The sequence below is a fragment of the Oryctolagus cuniculus genome, chromosome 18 (assembly GCF_964237555.1).
Source record: "Oryctolagus cuniculus chromosome 18, mOryCun1.1, whole genome shotgun sequence".
NCBI classification, from domain to species: Eukaryota; Metazoa; Chordata; class Mammalia; order Lagomorpha; family Leporidae; genus Oryctolagus; species Oryctolagus cuniculus.
The window spans coordinates 58,611,677-58,633,222 of NC_091449.1; the positions used below are offsets into that span (position 1 = coordinate 58,611,677).

At 40.0% G+C, this 21,546-nt stretch overlaps 1 protein-coding gene across 4 annotated transcripts in view; it reads left to right on the forward strand.

The window, feature by feature from the left end:
• The window catches only part of CNTNAP4 (contactin associated protein family member 4), a 444,592-nt gene that overhangs the window by 125,539 nt on the left and 297,507 nt on the right, over positions 1–21,546 (forward strand). Inside the window, exon 1 of one of the 4 annotated variants that reach the window (XM_070062759.1) lies at positions 19,442–19,944. The exons of 2 other annotated variants lie outside the window; for them this stretch is intronic. In XM_070062759.1, the coding sequence (XP_069918860.1) occupies positions 19,860–19,944 (85 nt within the window). In that variant the 5' untranslated portion in view covers positions 19,442–19,859. Of the gene's footprint in view, positions 1–19,441; positions 19,945–21,546 lie in introns of those variants that run through there. One more of the 4 variants, XM_051847277.2, reaches the window with a different exon arrangement.

Here is a 21,546-nt window from a genome sequence, read left to right on the forward strand (position 1 = left end):
TTTGAAAGTGTGTGTGTGTGTGTGTTTACGCTTTCTTTGGTTTATATGTTAGTAATGATGGGACCAATATGTCGCCCCTCACTGTGTTACAGGAACTGGAATAGACTTAGCATTGATTATTTTCATGTAACATTCACAGTGAAACTGGAAAGGAAGTGTAAATATTAGGGTTTAGGGAAAATTGACGACTTGCTGTTAGTGAATAAGAAAAGATGAAATTCAAATCTCTTGGTACTGATCTCATTCCCTTTGCCATTTTTTTTAAAGATTTATTTATTTATTTGAAAGTTGGAGTTACACGGAGAGAGCAGAGGCAAAGAGAGAAAGGTCTTCTGTCTGATGGTTCACTCCCCAGATGGCTGCAATGACCAGAGCTGCAACGATCAGAAGCCAGGAGCCAGGAGCTTCTTCTGGGTCTCCCACGCCAGTGCAGGGGCCCAAGGACTTGGGCCATCTTCTACTGCTTTTCCAGGCCATAGCAGAGAGCTGGGTTGAAAGAGGAGCAGCTGGGACTAGAACCGGCACCCGTATGGGATGCCGGCGCTTCAGGCCACGGCATTAACCCGCTGCACCATAGCGCTGGTCCCGTTCCCTTTGCCACTTTTCGACTGGTTCACCATGCTCTGTAGATCTAAACTGCAATCATTTTTGTTCTGTTTTTTAGAACTTGTTTGTTTGTATTTTGTTCTTTTGTAGTGTACATTCAGGTCATTTTATTTTAAGAGCCAGAGTATGCACACCAGTTTAGTTTTTTTCCCCTCATTTGTTTATTGACTAATTGAAGAACATTATATTTATTTATCAGGTAAAACGTGATGTTTTGAAATATTTATACATTATGGAATGGCCAAACTGAGCTAATTAAAATATACATTATCTCACATACATTTTTGTGGTGAGAACACAAAGATACACCATATGGGCAATTTTCAAGAAAACAGTACACCATTGTTAGCTATAATCACCATGTTGTAAAAGTTAGCTCTTGAACTTATTCTTCCTATATTATGCAAATTGTGTGTTCTTTGAACAGTATTTCTGGATGTCACCACTGGGCTTTTTATTCTATGAAGCTCAGTGTCTTAGATCCTACATTTAAGTGACATCACGTGGTATTTGGTTTTGTTTCTGATGTTTCTCATTTAATGTCATGACCTTCGTGTTGGTCCATGTTCTTACAAACACAAGGATGCCCTTCTTTTCTAAAGTGGAACAGTAGTCCACTGTATCCTTTCACCCTTGGTGGATTTTTGGGTTGAATCCTTACCTTCGCTGTTGTGAATTATGCTGCTGTGAATGGGGGAGAATGCACACTGCCTTATGTTGAAGCCCTGTCACTGTATACTCTTAGGAAGTACCCTGTATGTAACCTTCCATGTTTATTTGTCACATTGCTAGGAGTACGTTACCCACCCCACTAAAATGCTATCTATGAGCCATCTAGGTGGTTTAATTCAGTCATCTGAGTTCACTTGCTATTCATAAGCAGCAAGAAGACTTCTTTTCAGAGACTTTACGATCTAAAATTGTAATGCATGTGATTTCGGTAACATTGGAAGGAAAAATTGCTGTTAAAGGCTTTTCATGAAAATATTAGGTACTTAAGCATTGCTGTATTCTATTAGCTGTACCCTGCTTTGTAATCATTCCACAAAGACCTTTGATGGAAATGTTTTATATCTGCTTTGTCCATTAGCTAGTGGCTGCCATATTAATTAATAAGTCAAAATGGAATAACCTCATGGATGCATCTCCCTGAGAGTGCTGACTCTCCATTGTCTAACTGGGGAGTTCTCGGCACACGGAAAGTAAGATAGTCTAGGGAAGAAGTGAACCCTATAACTACGTTGTTCCTTTTCCTGCTACCTTAAAGATGGCGCCGTTAGAATGTTTGCAAAAGAAACAGCCAGTTTTACTTGTAGGAGATTAACCCCAGACATCTTCACTCTTCTGTAACAGTAGTTTTCTACCTGAGAGTTTGAGAATTGCTCCCTGAAGGCACATGAGCTGCTGGGCACGAAGCTTGCTGTGTGTTGTGAATCTGAAGATCTTGGTGGTGGGTGGATTTGATTTCTCTGGACCTGCCTGGGGCCAAAATTGTTTCTGCTTCATTATTCTGATAAATGAAAACTTTCCATGAGGCATTCTAAAGTTCTAAAACATAAATGCTGGTAGACACAAAAAATTTTCAAAGTCTTTATCTGCTGGACTCTTTGTTTTATCCAGTAACTGTGTTCCCTTATGCTTAAATCAGTTCACTATAAAGACATCACAAATCTAAGTGTGATATTTTCCAACACTGTGCATTCCTACTGGGATAAGCTTTTTGTATCAGAGAAGTGAAACTCTGAATGCTGTATTCACAGGGTTTCACTGAGACAAAACTATACAGCAGGCAAATCCATCTTTGACACTCTAGTCATCCAGTTTTTCGTAGTATCTCCCCTCACCATGCTCCACTCTATATACACTTTATTCCCCTTCTGTACAACCTTCTTAATAAGGTGATCTTTGCTCTTCTATAAATCATGGTCAGTTTTTAGAAAAATGGCTGAAATTAATGAAGTTCAGATGAGGGTGATCTAAAAAAAGGTCATATTTTTAGTGTACTTGAATTTTAAATATGTTATCAATGTTTGAGGAGTTAATGTGCTTTTTTGTTCTGCTAATATATTTAAAATAATTTGGTGGAATCCAAGATTCATCTTCTCTTTCCTGAAATCTCATCCTAATTCTATGTACATATTATTCTTATGTGTAAAGTTAAATCTTTTACACTCAGACTTCTCTTTTTGTATCAAAGAAGACATCTAAATCAAGAATGATAATACAAAAAACATATGTGCCAATCACTACTCATATTGTTATGTCTATGATATTAGAGATGAGAATATTCACATAAAGAAACATTTAAGCAAATTATTTTAAAGGATATGTTTCTCAGGACCAGCACTGTGGCACAGCGGATTAACACCCTGGCCTGAAGCACTGGCATCCCATATGGGTGTCATTGGAGACCCAGCTGCTTCACTTCTGATCTAGCTCTCTGCTAGGCCTGGGAAAGCAGTGGAAGATGGCTCAAGTCCTTGGGCCCCTGCACCCACATGGGAGACCTGGAGGAAGCTCCTGGCTCCTGGCTTCGGATTGGCACAGCTCCGGTCGTTGCGGCCAATTGGGGAGAAAACCAGTGGATGGAAGACCTTTGTCTGTCTGTCTGTCTCTCTCTCTCTCTCTCACCCTGACTTTCAAATAAGTAAATAAATCTTTAAAAAAAGAGATACATTTCTCTAAAATGTGTTTTTCTCCCTTGCTAATCTCTTAATTTCTTCTAGATAATTTTTGTACAGAGACATAGTTTAGAAAAAAGACTTTTCATATAATTTGTGTATCTCATGGATGATAGAAGTAAGTAATGCTTTCTTTTTATACTTTTTGTGTTTCCTCCCAGCTTGGTGATCAAGGACCATATTTGTCCCTTAATTTTAACAACCACGATGAACTGGAATAATACAATGGGTTTTAGGAACTAGATCTCAAATGACAACAATGATCCAGGAAAGATCAGAGATGAGTGAAGTGGCCTCTGTGACTGCCTATGGAAAGTCTCCAGGCCATGGTGTGTGTGTTGGGGGGAAGTAGACTGAGCCTGGTGGGTTCTCTGAACCAAGGAGTTGGATATAGGAGTTTGAGAAGATAAAAGCAGATAATCATAGCATTCAATAGAACAGAAAAGAGAAGTGCACAGGAGAGAACCTTGGACATTTGTGGAGGATCCCACTTCAGTGTTTATTTTAGTATTCCTACCAACCAGAAAAATTCATAATTCATAGAGCATTGGATATATTATTCAGGAAAATCATTACTTAGTAGTGGGGAATCATTAGTCCTAGTTAGAGTACTACTTTAGACTTATCTATCTAACAGAAACATAAAATTGAAACCTGAATGGATCAAGTTATTTATAAGTAACAACTACACCTGAGAACAAAACCCAGAATTTACAGGTATACAAAAATATATACCAAACAACAATGCAAAATTCATAGACTGTCTCTTATACAACCCAAGATTACTAGATGTGGATAGAAATGGAAAAGATAATCCATAATAGTCTGACATTATTACTGTAATACAGATGCTGGAATGAGCAGATAAGGTTATGAAACACTCAATATAATTGTTTTCTATAACATCAAAAAGTTGTCATATCATGGAAAAACTAAAAAGGGTATAAATTGAAGTTCTAGAGCTAAGTTATAATCCTTGAAGTGAAAAATACTCTGGATGCAACAGCATGTTAAATATGGCAGGACAAGAATGTAGTGAGCTTTATGTCATACAAATATAAACTATCCAAAATGAAGACAACACAGAGAAAAGTTAAGCGATCATCCGTGAGTTGTAGGAAAGCTTGCAGAGATCTAACGTGCATAGAGGAGAAGGGGGAGAAACATTTTTGAAGAAATAATGGGTATTCTGTTCTCTTCCGTCTGATATAATAAAATAGCATAGAGTAGATGGCCTATAAACAGCCAATATTTCTGTCTCATAGTTTTGGACACTGAGTATCCCTCAGTCATGGAACTGGCAGCTTTGATGTCTTGGAAAGTGCATTTCCTGTTTCATAAGTGCCATATTTTCACTTTGTCCTCACATGGTAGAAGGAGCATGGAATCTCTGTGGGGTCTTTGTAATGAAGTCACCAGTACAATTCATGAGGGCTCCATGTGACCCAGTTGTCTGGCAAAGGCCTCACCTCATAATGCCATCACTTTGGGTGTTGGGCTTTCAACAAATAAATTTTTCTGAAATGCAAATATTCAGACCATAGAATTAGCCAAATTTAACAAGAAACTATAAAATATAGATCCAAGGAACTCATGTTCATAGATGGGAATTCTCAATGTAGTTAAGATGTCATTTCTTCTAATTTCATTTGTTAAATGCAACACAATCCCAAATAAATTCCATACAGGTTCTTTAGAAGATATTGAAAAACTGATTTTAAAGTTTATACAGAAAGACAAAAGAGCTAGAACAGCCAAGTGCAATTTGAAATTCATACTACCAAACCTGAAGACTTACCATCAATCTATAGTAATTAAGACAGCATGCTGTTGGTGGAACAATAGATGAATTGATTAATGGGGTAGAAGAGAGGCCAGAAAAGGCCCACATAAACATAACCAATTAACCTTGAAAAAGAAAAAAAAAGACAATTCAATGGAAACAGGATAGTCTTTTCAGCATATAGTCATTAAATAATTAGATGTCTACATGGAAAATTTACCTTAATATGGATCATAAAACTAAATTTTAGATGCAAAATACAGAACTAGAAGAAAGCTTTGGAGAAAACTGTGAGACCATGAGTTGGGTGATGAATTCCTAGTTAAAACATCAGAATCAAGATCTTTGGAAGGTAGATGTAAGATGTGTATTAAAATTGAAACAGAATCTGCTCTCAAAGAAACTTCAAATAATGAATGGATGCTATAGACAGAAGATATTTGTAAAACATATCTGATAAAGGGATAGTGTCCAAAATATATAAAAACTCTTAAATGCAGCAGTAAGAAAATACAAATACTCGATTAGAACGTGGTTCTGCTCATCGCCAGCTCGGAGTCCATGGAAGCCTGCTGGAATCAGGGCTTCTTCAAGGCAGCTGTGCCTGGAAGACTGGTGCAAGGCCATTTTTGCTGGCTACAAACGAGGTCTCCGGAACCAAAGGGAGCCCAAGGTGCTTCTTATTAAGGTATTTATGCTCATAATGTAGCCGAGTGCTACGTGGACAAGAGTTGCGCTTATCTGTGCAAAGTGAAGGACATAACAGTGACTCCTGGCAGTGAATCTAACGAAACCAGAGTAACCTGGGGAAAAGTAACTCGTGCTCATGGGAACTGTGGTGTCGTGCGTGCCAAATTCCAAAGCAACCTTCTTGTGAAGGCCATTGATACAGAATCCCATGCGATGCTGGACCCCTCAAGGATTTAAACTACTGAAAAGTAAATAAAATGGATTTGTTCTCTTGTAAAAAGAAAAATAGAAAATGGGTATAAGACTCAAGCAAAACACCTCACCAAAGACAACATAGAAATGGCAAACAAACACATGCAAAGAGGCACGAAATTGCTTGTCATTCACTGAAGAATTTCAAGTTAAAGCAATAATGAAACACAACTTTATACTCATTAGAATGGCTAAAATCCAGAAAACTGAAATCCATTAAGATTGCTATCAAGGACATAGACAACAGAAACTCTTACTCATTGCTGGTGGGAATGCCAAGTGGCACAGTTTAGCAATTCTTACAAAGTTAAATATAATCTTATCGCCTGACCCAGAAATCACACTCGTAGATATTAACTCTAGCAGGTTAAAAACTGGTATTCACACAAATATTGAATGTGAATGTTCATATAATGTCCCCAAACTGGAAACAACTAAGAAGTCCTTCAACAGTGAATGGATGAACAGACAGTAGCATAACTATACAATGGAATATTGTTTAGCAATTAAAGGAAAAGCTCTGTTAAACTATGGAAAGAATAGGATGCATATTAAGTGCATATTACCAAGTGAAAGAAGCCAGATGGAAAAGGCATATTAATTAATTCCCAATGTATAACATTCTAGAAAAGCCAAAACTGTAGTGATAATAAAGAGAATAGTGGATGCTGGGGCTTGGTAGAAGCATGGGAGAGAGGAGAATAGGTGGACATTTTCATGGCAGAAAAAAACAATTTTACGTGTTATATTGTTGTGCTATAGTTATAGATAGACGATCCTTTGCTTTATTCAGTACTTGGAACACAGAGCCTTAAAGCACGAGAAGAAACCTGATGTGTGAACGTTAGAAAAATTCTTTAGGAGGGCAGGATTGCCAGGACAGACAGAAAGTGCAATGTGACGAAACAATTGCCTGTGTTAGAAATGTACTGAACTGTATCTTCCAAGGGACTGGATGGGAACAGTTCTGAATTAAGTAACTTTGGCAATGAGTCAAGTCTGTAAAACTAAAAGCAAAAGGAATAATTCCTAAGCAGTTTATTTCAGCTTTTAAAGATACTTCCCAAGGGACTAAGTAAGTAGTTCAGAAGTGTGGTACCACTCTAAAAGTATATTGAAGTTGAACAATTAAGTAAATGATGGTGATTCATGGGAATCATTTCTTACGGCTGGAGTCACAGTTCCCACAAAATCAAGGGGAGAAGGCTGGAATGATCCATGTGGTAACAGGTTGGAGTTGGGACCTGAGCATGAAGACATTTAGTTTTAAATAGATGCAGATAGACACACACAAATATCTACACATAGCTGTTTCTACACAGGTCAGTATAGATGCGGTAGTTTCAAAAAGCTCACGGAAAACAGAATTAAAACTTAAATGAATCTTAGTGCAGGAATTGAAAGCCACACGGTTTCTCATAATATACATTTCCAGGAACTTTGTGAAGACTGCTTATTCCTGTAGTTTTCTTGTTCTTTGAGCTGAAAGGTCCTGGATATAGGAAAAGCAGTAGTAACAAGCACGTGTACAGCCTTGGTCTTGATTTCTAATGCTCTTGGATATTAAAAGGAAGCAAAGATTTACAAATAGATTATTGTAGAACCGGGCAGGGAATATAAAAGAGATCAGAGAATCTTGTAGTGGCAACAAGTGAGGAAGTGGGAGAGCACACTCATGCGCGCATGCGCACATACACACACAATGAAGTTCTGCTAAAGGGACTGAGAATCCAACTGAAAAAGCTCCCAATGGGAGCTTTTGGCATTCAAAGATGGAACAATTTGGGTAACAAAACTAAGTGACATTAAATTATAAACCCATACTATTGATTAGGTAAATGAATGGAGGAGAATAGACAGATATGCGACGCAAAATAATTCCAAGTGATTTATATAGATTGTCCACCCTCAAGTAGGTGGAGCAGAATTTCTCATTTCTTTTCTTTCTTTTTTTTTTTTTTTGACGGGCAGAGTGGACAGTGAGAGAGAGAGACAGAGAGAAAGGTCTTCCTTTGCCGTTGGTTCACCCTCCAATGGCCGCTGCGGCCAGCGCATCACACTGATCTGATGGCAGGAGCCAGGTGCTTCTCCTGGTCTCCCATGGGGTGCAGGGCCCAAGCACTTGGGCCATCCTCCACTGCACTCCCGGGCCACAGCAGAGAGCTGGCCTGGAAGAGGGGCAACCGGGACAGAATCCGGCGCCCCGACTGGGACTAGAACCTGGTGTGCAGGCGCCGCAAGGCGGAGGATTAGCCTAGTGAGCCGCGGCGCTGGCCTCTCGTTTCTTAAGTTTGGGCTCTCCATCGTGATTTCCTTCCAAAGACAAGGGAAGAAATTTAGGAACAAAGAAGAGCTTCATAGTGGGTCAATCTGACCTCCGGCAGGTTTCAAGGTCAACATCATCCAGGGAAAGTCTAGGTACTCTTGCTTTGATGGAATGGAACTTACCTCTTTGACCTTCCTCCTCCAAACTCATAATCACAGCCTTATCATAAAAAATCAACAGGCAAAGCACAACAGGGAAACACTGAACTAAAAGCCAGCCAGTACATCCTCGAAAACTGTCAAAATGATCAAGATTAGTGGAAGTCTGAGAAACTGTCACCACCAAGTGAATTCTAAGGGGACATGAATATTAAACGCAGTGTGACATCCTGGGTGAGATCCTGGAGCAGAAGAAGTACTTCAGGTAAAGGGAAGGACGTCAGAATGTGCTAACACGATGATATTGACTCGTTAGTTATGGCAAATATTTCAAACCATTATAAAGACTGATTAATAGAAGAAACAGCGTCAGGATAAGTGAAAACGTTTTTAACTTTAAATTTTTTCTGTAAATCTAAAATTATTTTAAAATTAAGTTTATTTAAAAATGATAAACTTCAAGTCATTAAGGGACTACACTCACTGTATAATACCTAACATTTAAACTACAATAATATCTAAACTCCTAAGTACTTTTTATTAGACATAATTTCTATTCATTTTAAAATATTGAATTGTTAAGATTGCATATACATATAGTTTATGCATATGTATAACATATTATTTACATATACTCACCTATAAATACACATATGCATTTATGTGTATAGTTTATGTAAGAAAGAATCCCAAATTTTTTTTAATGCCAATTAGAGTCCTGGCTGCCCTACTTCCACTCCAGATCCCTGCTAATGGCCTGGGAAATCAGTAGAGGATGGCCCAAATGCTTGGGCCTCTGCACCCATGTGGGAGACCCAGATGAAGCTCCTGGCTTCAGTCTGGCCCAGCCCTGGCCATTGTGGCCATTTAGGGTGTGAACCAGTGGATCAAAGACCTCTCTCTCTCTCTCTCTCCCCCCTCTATCTCTCTGTAACTCTGTCAAATAAATAAATAAATCTTTAAAAAACACATATTTTATTATTACTATATTCTGAAGAGAGCATATAGTGTTATCGAAAATTTTATCTTAATTTTCTAATTAAATGTTAAAATGGGAAGGTTGTGACTAGTGAGCTATTGGTAGGAACAGTGTACGGCTAGAGCTTTGGGGGTTTGTAAAGTGACACAGCTCAACCAATGTGTTATCATCAAAATCATCACTTTTACTGTTATGATTAAGATAGAAAACAAAACAATAGCACTTAGGGCAACAGAAAAGTCCCTAATGAAAAATGCATTTATACTACAGCATGTCAAGTCCCTTAACTAAAAATGCAACACAAAATAATAAATATCATTAATAAAATTTAACCCCATAAGAGGTTAATTAAATCCAACAATGATAGCAATAACCATTTTTTTGTGTTTATTGGTTATACCCAGAAAATATTGTTTATATTCAGTGTAAATATAGTTGTGATGGGGCTTTTGGAAAAGATTGTATTGCCTCTTCTTTATGTCAATTAAAATACATATATATATTTGAAAGGTAAAATGACAGGGGAGGAGGGAAGAGAGAGAGAGAGATCTCCCATTCACTGGTTCACTCCCCAAATGGTCACAATGGCTGGGGCTAGGCAGGACTGAAGCCTGGAGACAGTAACTCCATTTAAATACCCCACATGGGTGGCAGGGTCCTAAATACTTGAGTCATAATCTGTAACCTTCCCAGCTACGTTAGCACAAAACTGGATCCGAAGCAGAGCACCTGGGATGTGAACTGGTGTTCTGATAGGGGATGCCAGCATGCGAACAGCAGTTCAACCCAATGGCCTACACTGCTGGCCACTGTGTTCTAGTTTTTTATACATGTCAATTTTGAGGAGTTCTAGTAAGACAGCAGAATAAGAAGACTTAGACCTTCCTATTTGCAAATCAACTTAACAGAGATGCTTGTCCAATTGCTTTTGTGGAAAATCCAAAACCACTCGAGATTCCTGCACTGTATGTAAATTTAAAACCAACAGAGTGGAAGCCTGGTAGAAAAATTCGTTGTACTCACTTGCCAGAACCCTCTCCTGGGTACAATGCAGTGTGATCAGAAGAACTTCCAAATCCTACTTCTCCCTGAGGACTGAAAGAGAAGAATGAAATTTTGTTGCAAACATTCTGAATTTCCACCAGGCAGCCTTAAGGGCTGGATTCTGTGTTGCTTGTGAATAAGCATTAACGGAAATAGGGAGTCAAGTTGGGACTGGTGAAAATAAAGGCTATCAACATGCTACAGACAGACACCAGGTTGAGCTCCTGTAGAGCAGGCAAGCTTCTTCAAGTAGACGACAGGTGCCAGTACAGAAAGGAGGCGCTCCTGGAGAATGCTAGAGAAGTCCTCAGAGTCTCCAGCCCAGCTCCTCCCTTCATAAAACCAGATTACAGAGACTGGGAGGATGGCTGATTTTCAAATGAGCAAATCTCCACGGAAGGTAACAGGCACACAAAGAAGCATGGAAACATGACCAACCAAAGAACTATATTAACTCTCCAGAAACCAGACTCTCCAGAAACAACCCTAAAGAAACAGAGATGTGAACTATCACAGACTTCATACCACCTTTATAAATACATTTAATCAACTGAAGGAATAGGGCACAAAACATCAGACAAGCAATTAAGGAAACTCAAGAGAGTATCAAGAAACAGAAATTATGAAGAAGAATCAAACAGAAATTATTTAAAGAATATGAAACCAAATTGAAAGATTCAATACTGGAAAATCAGAGTTAAACAAGAAGAAAGAGTTGATGAACTTGAAGTCAAGACATTCAAAATTATCGACTGAGGCTTTCTCCCTTTCTCCCCACCACCAAAACACCACAGAAAATGAAGAGAAGTAAAGACAGCCTAAAGGATTATATAATATCATCAAGTAGAGCAACATACATACGTATTATGTAAATTCTAGAAGAAAAATAAAGAGAGAATGTGGCTGTAAACCTGTTTAAAGAAATAATACCTAAGAACATCCCAACTCTATGTTGAGAACTGGACACAAATTTTGGAGAAACTCAAGGAACTCCAACTAGGGTAGCCCAAAGAGACATCGCTGAAAACATCGTTATCAAACTGTTGAAAGACCTAGACTGAGGTGGGTATTTCATGCAGTGGTTAAGGCTTTGGAATGCCATGCATCAGAATGTCTGGGTTCAAGTGCTGACTCTATTCCTGATTCCAGCTCTCTGCTAATGTGCACCTTGGGAGGCAGCAGGTCATGGCTCAACCACTTGTCAGAGACCTGGATTGAATTTTTGGCTTCAGCTTGGATTAGCCTGGGCTGTTGTGGGCATTTAGGGGGTGAACCAGCTGATAGAAGATCTGTCTGTCTCTTTCTCTTCATCTTTCAAACATATAAAATTTTAAAACATTTTAAAAAGTCATAGACAAGACAGAATCTTAAAAACAGCAAGTGAAAAGTGACTCATCATATAAAAGGGAGTGTCTGTTAGATAATCATCAGATTTCTCAGCAGGAATCTTGTAAGTAGAAAGTAGTAGGATAATATCTTTAAAGTGCTGAAAGAGAAGAAAGCCAAGCAAAAATTCTACATACAGATAAAGTACCCTTCAGAAGTAAGGAAGAAATTAAGACTTTCCCAGATAAATAACAACTGAGGGAGCTAGAGGAGCCACTAGTCTTGCCCTTTAATTCTCAAGAAAATCTTCCAGTTAAAGTAAATGGCTCATAAATAGTAACATAAAACCATATGAAAATATAAATCTCCTTGGTAAGGGTAAATATATAGACAAATGTAATATACAATAGTATTATAATGTTGGTACATAAATTATATTAAAACATGGCATGTCATTAAAAACATAAAGCATGAAAGTAATTATAAATCTGTGTTACTACATACATGTTATAAAAAGAAATGATTTGCATTATCATTCAAACGGAGAAGACAGAGGAGTGGAGTTTTTGTGTGATTGAAGATAAGTTGTAATCAAATTAGATTGTTATAACACTAAAATGCTTTGTGTAATTATGATAACCACAAAAATGTATAGAGTGTTTACAAAACGATGTCATTCAAAAAAATTAATTCAGTGAAACACTAAAGGCGGTGGTAAGAAAAGAAATGAGGGAAAAGAAATCTTTTTGATGTACAGAAAACAATATGATAAAAATAGTAGCTCCTTTCCTACCAGAAATTATTTTTATTGTGAATGGATTAAATGCCCCAATTCTGAGACATAGATTGGTTATAGGGATTAAAAAAAATCCAAGTTCCAACTGTATGCTGACTACAAGATACTCCCTTTAGATCTTAGCACCAATGTAGGATGAAAATGAAAGGATTGAGATAGATTCTGTGCACAGAAACCTTAAGAGCAGGTGCAGTCATACTTAGGTTAGACGAAATAAAGTGTAAGAGAAAAACTGTCTCAAGAAACAAGGAAGACATAATATACTGATAAAAGTGTTCATTGATGAGGAGAGTGTTAGACAAAGATATATGTGCACTTAACATTAGATATCCCAAATAAATAAAGCAACCATGGATAGAACTAAAGGGAGGGAAAGACAGCAATACAATATAGCAGGAGACTTCAAAAGCTACTTTGAATGGTTGATGCAACAGCTAGACAAAGTTTCCATATCAAAAATGGACTTGAACAAACCATAAACCAATTAGACCTAATGGGCATATACAAAATCCCCCACCCACACTAGCAAGGTACAAATTCTTCTCAGTGCATATGGAACACTCACCAAAATAGACCACACGTTAGGTCACAAACCAAGTTTTAGCAAGTTTCAGAGGATTGTAACTGGGCTTGGCATTGTGTTGCAGTAGGTTAACCTGTAGCCTGACACTGGCAGCCCATATTGGAGTGCCAGTTTGGATCCTGGCTGTTCTACTTCCAATTCCAGTTTCCAGCTAAAATGCTTGGGAAGGTGGTGGAAGATGGCCCAAGGACCTGGGTCCCTGCCATGCATGTGGGAGATCTGGACGGATTTCTTGGCTCCTGGCTTCTACCTGGCCCAGACCTGGCTGTTATGGCTATTTGAGAAATGAACTAGTGGGTGGAAGATCTCTTTCCTTCTGTCTCTTCCTCTCCCTCTTTGTCACGATGCCTTTCAATATAATTAATAAAAGAAGAAGATTGGAATAAAAACATATCTTCTTTGACCGCAATGAAATGAAACTAGAAAATCAATAACAGAAAGAAAACAGGAAAATCCACAAATATGTGGAAATTAAAGAACTCATTTTAAATGATCTAATGGATTAAAGAAGAAATTGTTGGGGAATCTGGAGACAAGTGAACTGAAAACACAGAATACCCAAAATTGTGGAATATAATAAAAACAATTCTAAGAAAGAAGTTTATAGCAGTAAACTCTTATATTAAAAAATAAGATCTCAGATCAGCAACCCAACTTTGCATTTCAACAAACTAGAAAAAGAACAAACTAAGCCAAAAGTTAGGACAAGAAAGAAAACAATAAGATTGAAATGGAGATAAATAAAATGGAGAAAGGAAAAACAATAGAAAAAAAACCAGGGGAATCAAGATTTTTTTTCTTTTGAGAAAACAAAAATTAAAAACTTTAGTTAGACTAAGAGAAAAAAGACTCAAATAAGGAAAATCAGATACAGGGGTTATTACAGATAATGTCACAGAAATAAAAATAATTATAGTAGAGTAATAGGAATAATTATATGCCAACAAATTGGATAACCTGAAAGAAAGGATACACTTCTGTAAGTAATATGTAAGGAACTCCTTCCACTCAATAGCAAAAACAGAAATAAACAACCTACCTCCAACATGAAACAATAAAATTTGATTAAAAAATCAGCCAAATACTGGACAATTTTCTAGAGAAGTACTCATAACCAACAACCATATGAAGATATGCTCAACATCACTAGTCATAAAGGAAATGCAGATAAAAACAATAAGATATCATCTTGTGTCAATTAGTATGGTCCTTATCAAAGGAAGAGAAAATAAATTTTGACAAGGATACAGAAAAATTAGGACTTTTGTTCACTCTGCGAGGATTTAAATGGTACAGTTGCTAGGAAAACCAGGATGGGAGTTCCTATGAAAATTAGAAATAAAATTGCTATGTGATACAGCAGTGCCACTTCTGGGTATATATATCCAAAAGAATTCCAAGCAGTATCTCAAAGAGGTATTTTCACACTCATGTTTATTGTACCATTGCCCACTACAGCCAAGCATTGGAAATATCCTAAACATCCATCAGCAAATGAATGAATAAGATAAATGTAATATATGTATATATGTGTGTATACATATATATGTATATATACACATGTTTATATATGTATATATGTATACACACATATTACATATATATATCAGAGATATTTTCAAAAACATCCATCAGCAAATGAATAAGATAAATGTAATATATGTATATATATTACATGTATATACATATATATACATGAAGTAATATTACATATATATATACATGAAGTAATATTACACAGCTTTATAAAGGAAGTGTATCCTATCATATGCTACAGTATGGGTGGATCTTGAGGTTATTATGCTGTGCAAAATAAACAAGTTCCAAAAGGATAAATTCTGTATGATTCTACTCATGAGGCATCTAATGTAAATAAAGATTAACATAAAGATTTCATTATTTTATGGCAGAGTAATATTTCATTATATATACATATGCATATATATATATTTCGCATTCTTTTTATCCATTCACCCGGATTACTAGAGGCTAGGAAGGGTGGTGGGAAGGCAGGAAGAGGGATGTTGGATGAAGAACACCAAAACAGTGGGTAGAAGGAATAATTGCTGGTTTTCCTCAGCCCAGTGGAGTCACAACAGTTTGCAGTAACACATTTTATATTTACAAAGGACTAGAAGAGACAAGCTCAAATGCTACAAACACAAAGCATGCTAGGGAGATGGAGTTGCTGATTACCTGGATGTGAACTATCACAGTGTACCCCATAAATAAGTACCATTATTACATGTACATGTGTTGAAATATTACACTGGATCTTATAAAAGTGTATAATATTGCATATTAATGAGAAAAAAAGTAGTTGAAATCAAGCAAACAGTAGAAAGGTGGTTTCTAAGGGCTGGGGGCAGGGAAGGAGGGAAGTCAGTATTTAATAGGCATGGAGGTTCAGTTTTTGCAGGATGAAAACTTCTGGACATTTCACCACATCGAGAATATTCTTAACACTACTGACCATTATTAAGATGATAAATTTTAAAATGTTTGTCTTTGTCTATCCGAAAGTGTGAGAGAGGGTGAAGAGAGATGTTCCATCCTGTTCACTCAGCCCAGGCTGATGCAGGAGCCTGGAACTCCCTCCAGGTCTCCCAAGAGGGTGATCGAGGCCCCAACTCTTGGGCCATCACCTGCTGCCTCCCAAACGTTTTGACAGGAAACTGTATCAGAACCGAGGAACCAGGAGCTGGACTGGCACTCTGATATGGGGTGTGGGCACCCCAAGTGTTGGCTTAACCTGCTGCAGCACAACGCCTACCTCAAGACGGTAAATTTCACGTTAGATTTTTTTTTTTACTGCAATAAAAAAACTAAAGTAAAAGCACACTGTCTAAACAAATATCAATTTCACTTTGAGGATGTAAAGAGCAATCAAATTTTGCTGTCAAAATGCTAAAATGATTATTTGAGTTTGATATGAAAAGATGCTATATAGAAATGTAAATAGAACAAGTGTTAGATGAATAAAGGAATTGTAGGGTAATTTATTTTTTTTTAAAGTTAGCTTTATTTATCTGAAAGGCAGACAGGGAGGGAGGGGGAAGGAGGGGGAGAGAAGCTGAGTGACACTTCCCTGTTTTGGTTGACTTCCCAACAGCCAGGGGTAGGCCAGGCTGAAGCTAGGAGCCAGTAACGCCGTTCAGGTCTCCCTCATGTGTGGCAGGGACCCAAGTACTTGAGACATCACCTGCTGCTTTGTAGGGTGCTCATTATCAGGAACTGGAATTGGGCAGAGCCGGAACTTGAACTCCGTCCACTATAGGATGTGGGTGTCCCAAGTGATGCCTTAAGCACTGTGCCAAGCGCCTGCCCCAGTTTTTCTAGTCTTTCCATGTGACATTGTTCCATGGTGGCTTGATGATTCCTTTCTTGTATAAACTACAGTCTAAGATTCCCCATTAGCACTGTGCTGGGGCATACAGTTCTCTAGCGATGTATTAAGAAACTTAAAACATTGTACGAATTCCAGCAACTCCTTCTGATTTGCAGGCTTTGTTAGGCACCATCTGACCAATAATATGTATATGCCAAGCCTGAAGCACCAGTAGTTGGTTCTTTCTTAATTGGTGGAAAATATAACAACAAGTGCCTACACAGAGAGAAATATGACTCAAAGAGTCTGAATCAACAGTACAGAAATGTGCAAAATTAGGTCTGTACGCTTTTCTGATTTTCCCTCTTATTTCTTTTTTTCTGTCACTAAACAACATTTGGTAGGAATGGAGAGATGCAGTCCAAAGCAGTAGATCTTGGGGACCAACTGTTTCCTGCCACCCGTGGGTCCTGTCCCACTGCAAGCTGTAATTCCTCCACTCTCTAGAGGGAGTGGTAGTAATGCAGTGATTACATGGACTGAGCCCCTTGGAGAGGAGGGGCCATTTCACAGGTCATAGTCTCGGCTGCAAGGCAGATTCTGGACTTAGCCTTGGTGCAGGGATGAAGAAACTAAGGGCCAGGGACAATGAGCAGCCGGGCTGGAGAGCGTGCACCCGGCAGGTGGCAGAGTCAGAGTGGACAACGGCACTGGGGCTGCCAGCCTGTGACACTGCAGGCTTAACCCACCCCCTGTATGGCTCTCATGCAGGGGTCTAAGGCCAGGGAGTAAGGGAGAGTCCACTTAGTGCGAGGTTGTCACACATTATATCATGATGATTTTTTGGGTCATTTTTCTTATTTTTTAAATTGAGCAAACCAAACACCAGCATCATGGAATCGCTTAGTGTTTTGCTGTTTTTGAAAACAACAGTGAAAACTGAATGCTTGTTTGCAATCCCGTTTACCATGGCCACACCCTCTGCACTGTTCCACCTGTCCACCACAGCTCTCTCCCCTTCCCTGGTCACCAGGCACTGAAAGGGTTAACAGTGGCTTGCAATGCTTAGGTCTTTGAGTTGGTGCCAGATTCCAGTTCATTTTATTCTTGGAGGCCTCTGATGATGGCAAAACATCTGTCTTAATGGCTGCTATGATATGTTACACTTTGTCTTAAAGAAATTTTTTATTGTCATGAAATGTTCAATTATTTTTCATTTTTTTGTCTTGTGTGCCCAATCTATTAAAATGTAATCCTGTATTTGTTTTATGTGAGCAATTAAATATGGGATAATCAATAATAGGAAAACAGCGTTTCTCGTCGGGAGAGCCTGGGCCTCTGTCCCTCAGTGTGTAGTTATTCAAAGTACCACTTTCAGAGCTTTGCAGACCAGAATCCCATTCACACCAGCGCTTGGGACTTTCTCCTTAACTTTGCTGAGGCCCAGTCTCTTTAACAGGCACACGGGTGCTGTCCTCTGAGGATTGCTATAATACTGGAATTAGTGCAGAAAGGGCGTATAGTAGTTGTTCAATAAAATCGAATCCTCTTCAGCAGCCACTTGCTAGCTTGTCAGGTGACAGCTGCTTTTGCTTAGCGTATTGTGATTGCAAGAACCGTGAATGTCCTTCTAGAAATGGAGAAAACTCATGTGAGGGCCTTTGTTTCCCCCTGCGGTTTTGTTTTGGGCCTCAGGAGTTTGCTCCAGCTGACAGGACTCTGGGAAGTGGCGCACCCTGGCAAGTCCGAGGCTGACAGCAGTGAAAGTCGAGTCAGAGCCGGAAGTGCAGTCCTCAGCACTTCACTTGCTGGCTCTGTGACCTCGTCAAATCATGCAAATTCCCTGCTCCTGTTTTCTCATCTGTAAAACAGGAGAAGCAGAAGCATCCATCCTGCGTGGCGGGCAGCACGCCTGTGACACTTCGCCCGCCCCTCTGCCATGCCCTCCACGGCAAGGCTGCAGAACTCCGGGATGCCCACTGCCACAGCACCTAGCGCTCTCAGTACAGAACCTTGACATTGGCATTACAGAGATTCATCTGACACCGTGGCACCATGTGGGATGCTTCTCCTTACCTGCTGTTCACTCCATTTCAATATTTTAATATTCCATCATGATAGCATGCGTGGATCAGCCATCGGAAGGGTCATTTTCCTGTAGTCCTCACTCTGCTGAATTCAACTTTACTCCTCTGGCTTCCAATCCACTTGAATTCCATTTTCACGCTGTCAGTGTTTGGAGGTGGGGAGAGAAGGGACGGGGTGGGGGGGGCTCCCTTTCTCCCGTGTTCCATCATTTTCCATTTTAGGCCTTTTGAGAATTGTTATTAAGGAATTTGACTGTCAAACGCTGCTGCGTATTCACAGCATGGTGCGCTCATCAAAACAAACCCATCCAGAGCGCTTCATTGTGGATTCCTAGTCCTGAAGCAGGAACCCCAAATAAGAAATGCTAATTTGTTTTAGGCCATTATCAGGTGCTTTTAAATATCCGCCAGGCAGGAACCAGTGTCTGCCCGTGAGGCGTTTCCATCCTAAAATCCTCACCCTCGCTGGCTGAAGAGAATAGTTTTTATAGAAACGGAGACAAACAACAGCAAGTATTTTCCCCGAGGACAATTTTAGCTACGGTTTGCCAAGGCTGCTGAGTTATTTCCTTCTTATTTTATGCTTTTGTTTGGAAACATCACGCGTTTTCACCTGGACGCGCTCCCGGGTGCCCAGGAACGGCTCAGCGGGTCGGTTTGCTCTGCCAAACGCAAGACCTGGGCAGAATCGGGAGGCGCCAGCGCCTCGCCCTTCCCCCTCCCTGCACCTCCAACGGGGAGAAAAGGGTTAAGGATTACCGGAGAACAGAGCGGGGCGGAGGGAGCCCCGAGGAGGCCCACGAGGAGCAGGAGACCCCGCCTCGGGGTCCAGCTTTCATCACCGCAGCGCACCGCTGAGCTTGGAGCGGCTCTGTATCTGGTGGAGGATGCGGCTGCCCATTTCTGGGACCTGCTGCGAGGAGTGGGCGTGGCCTCGCAGTGAGGATGCTTGTTAGGGAAGATGCTGGGTGCCTGTCGGTGAGGAGTGGGGCTGTGTGTGTGTGATAGAGTGGAGGAGGGAGAGGGAGAGAGAGGAGAAGAGGGAGAGGGAGAGAGGGAACGAGAGAGAGAGAGAGAGAGAGAGAAAGGGAGGGAGGGAGAGAGAGAGAGAGCAAGACCAGGAGACCAGGGGAGGAGGGAAGGAGGGAAGAGGGAGGGAGGGAGACTGAGAGAGACTCAGGTACTGAAGACCCAGGCGGAGCTGGGAGAGGGACTGGAGCAGGACTGGAGCCGGAGCAGAGCCACGCAAGATCTTCTGCGGGAGCCCAGCAGATGTGAACATGGGGTCTGTCCTCGGAGCCCTCCTCCAAGCACTACTTCTGTTATCTACTCAAAATTGGAGCAGCATCGAAGCTGGAGATTCCTGTAAGTAGACCGCAGATGATTTAAAACTTGCAGGGAGCTCTCTGCACAAACTTTGATTCTGCCGTTTTGATGATTATTTGTTTGCCACTGGATTTGCCGCAAGGCATCTTGCTGTAAATGAAGCGGCCCTTGAAGATTCTGCTAGTGCCACTGGGTTGATACTTGTCTTTCCTCCTGGTCTGGGCAAAACAGGCAAAGTGCTATGTCTCTTTTTGTCTGTGAGTAGGATCTTACCCTCTTGTCTTTGAATATTCATTGAGCATACTCAAGTTCTAGTAAAACATTAAATTAGCATCTTAACCAGGGAAGAGCCTGTGAATGTCTTCATTTCTTCCCCTTTTTACGGACTACAGGCTTTTATTGGAATTATGTCTAACAAGAAAGCAACTGGCAGACTTTACATTATGCTGCATTAGCTTACATTTCTGAAGTTTGCGATTTGGCACACCAGCGGCTGGCTGCATCTTTAAAATGATGCAGGCTAATAGCTGAAATGTACTGCAGGCTTCAGGAGCAGGCAAACCTCAATATTCAGATCTGTGTCCTCGCCACTAAAAGCATGGGACTTGGAGAAAGAGGGGCTGATTGCTACATTTTGCAGAAAGGAAAACATTCTGGTGATTTTTTCAAAAGTGGTATGCTTCGGTGGTTGAATTTTTGACTTTACATGCTCGTAATGGAATATTCTGACTCTGAGTGCATTGGTTCAGGCATGGTTTACTGCATCCTTATTTCTGATTTGAATATTGTCCAAAATAGTTGACAGACTCTCTCCAGCCACTTTTTTTTTTTTTTAAACAGAGATTAAAAAAAAGTTTTAAAAGTTGTGTTTGGCTTAAAACTCCCAAATGGGAGAATTTTGGCCTTCTGGCTAAAGAACAGCCAAGCTCTGGCAAGCACAACTTTTGATTCTCTCTTGGCTGTTGGAGGAAGAGCTAATTTGCTTATCATGAAAGGGCCATGAGGCCTGTTTAGGAGCCTGTGTTGCTGCTGGATCACCAGGTTTAGGTGCGGGGGATGGAAGCCAACCATCAGGCGTTTGCTGTGCTGCATCCCCCCTTGCACTGATGGCCTCTCCTATGGGAAAAACAGGAACTTCCCACCGCAAGCCCCAAGTCCGTTCTCACTGCACGAGCACCGTGACTTCAAGTCTCCTTTCAGTGGGAGCTCCTTGAATGTCGCTGAAAGCGGAGAACGTCGGCACTCCAGATGCTGCCCTGTGTCTCAGATTCAGTTTTAAATTCGGATGTGTGGGACTTCTGCAATTCAGTACAATTTGCCTAACTTCTTCTGGTTGCAGTCTTGGAATCCTGGAATGGTAGCACTTGATAAACACTGCCACAAATAAGCAGCAGTAGCAACAACAACATCACAGGCACCCACATACAACTGAAGTTTTGTAGAAAAGGGGTGATTCGTCTTCCAACTACTGAAGTTCAATGAAAAAGGAAGGCACTAGAGGTCACTCTTACAATGTGAAGCACAGCACCTTACACATCTTCCCTTAGGAAAAGCACAGCTCAGCTCTGGCCTAGACTCAGTTCTATCAGTGTTTTCCCAGTATTCTGCTCGTAGTTGGGTTTACAGTACATTAACATGGTT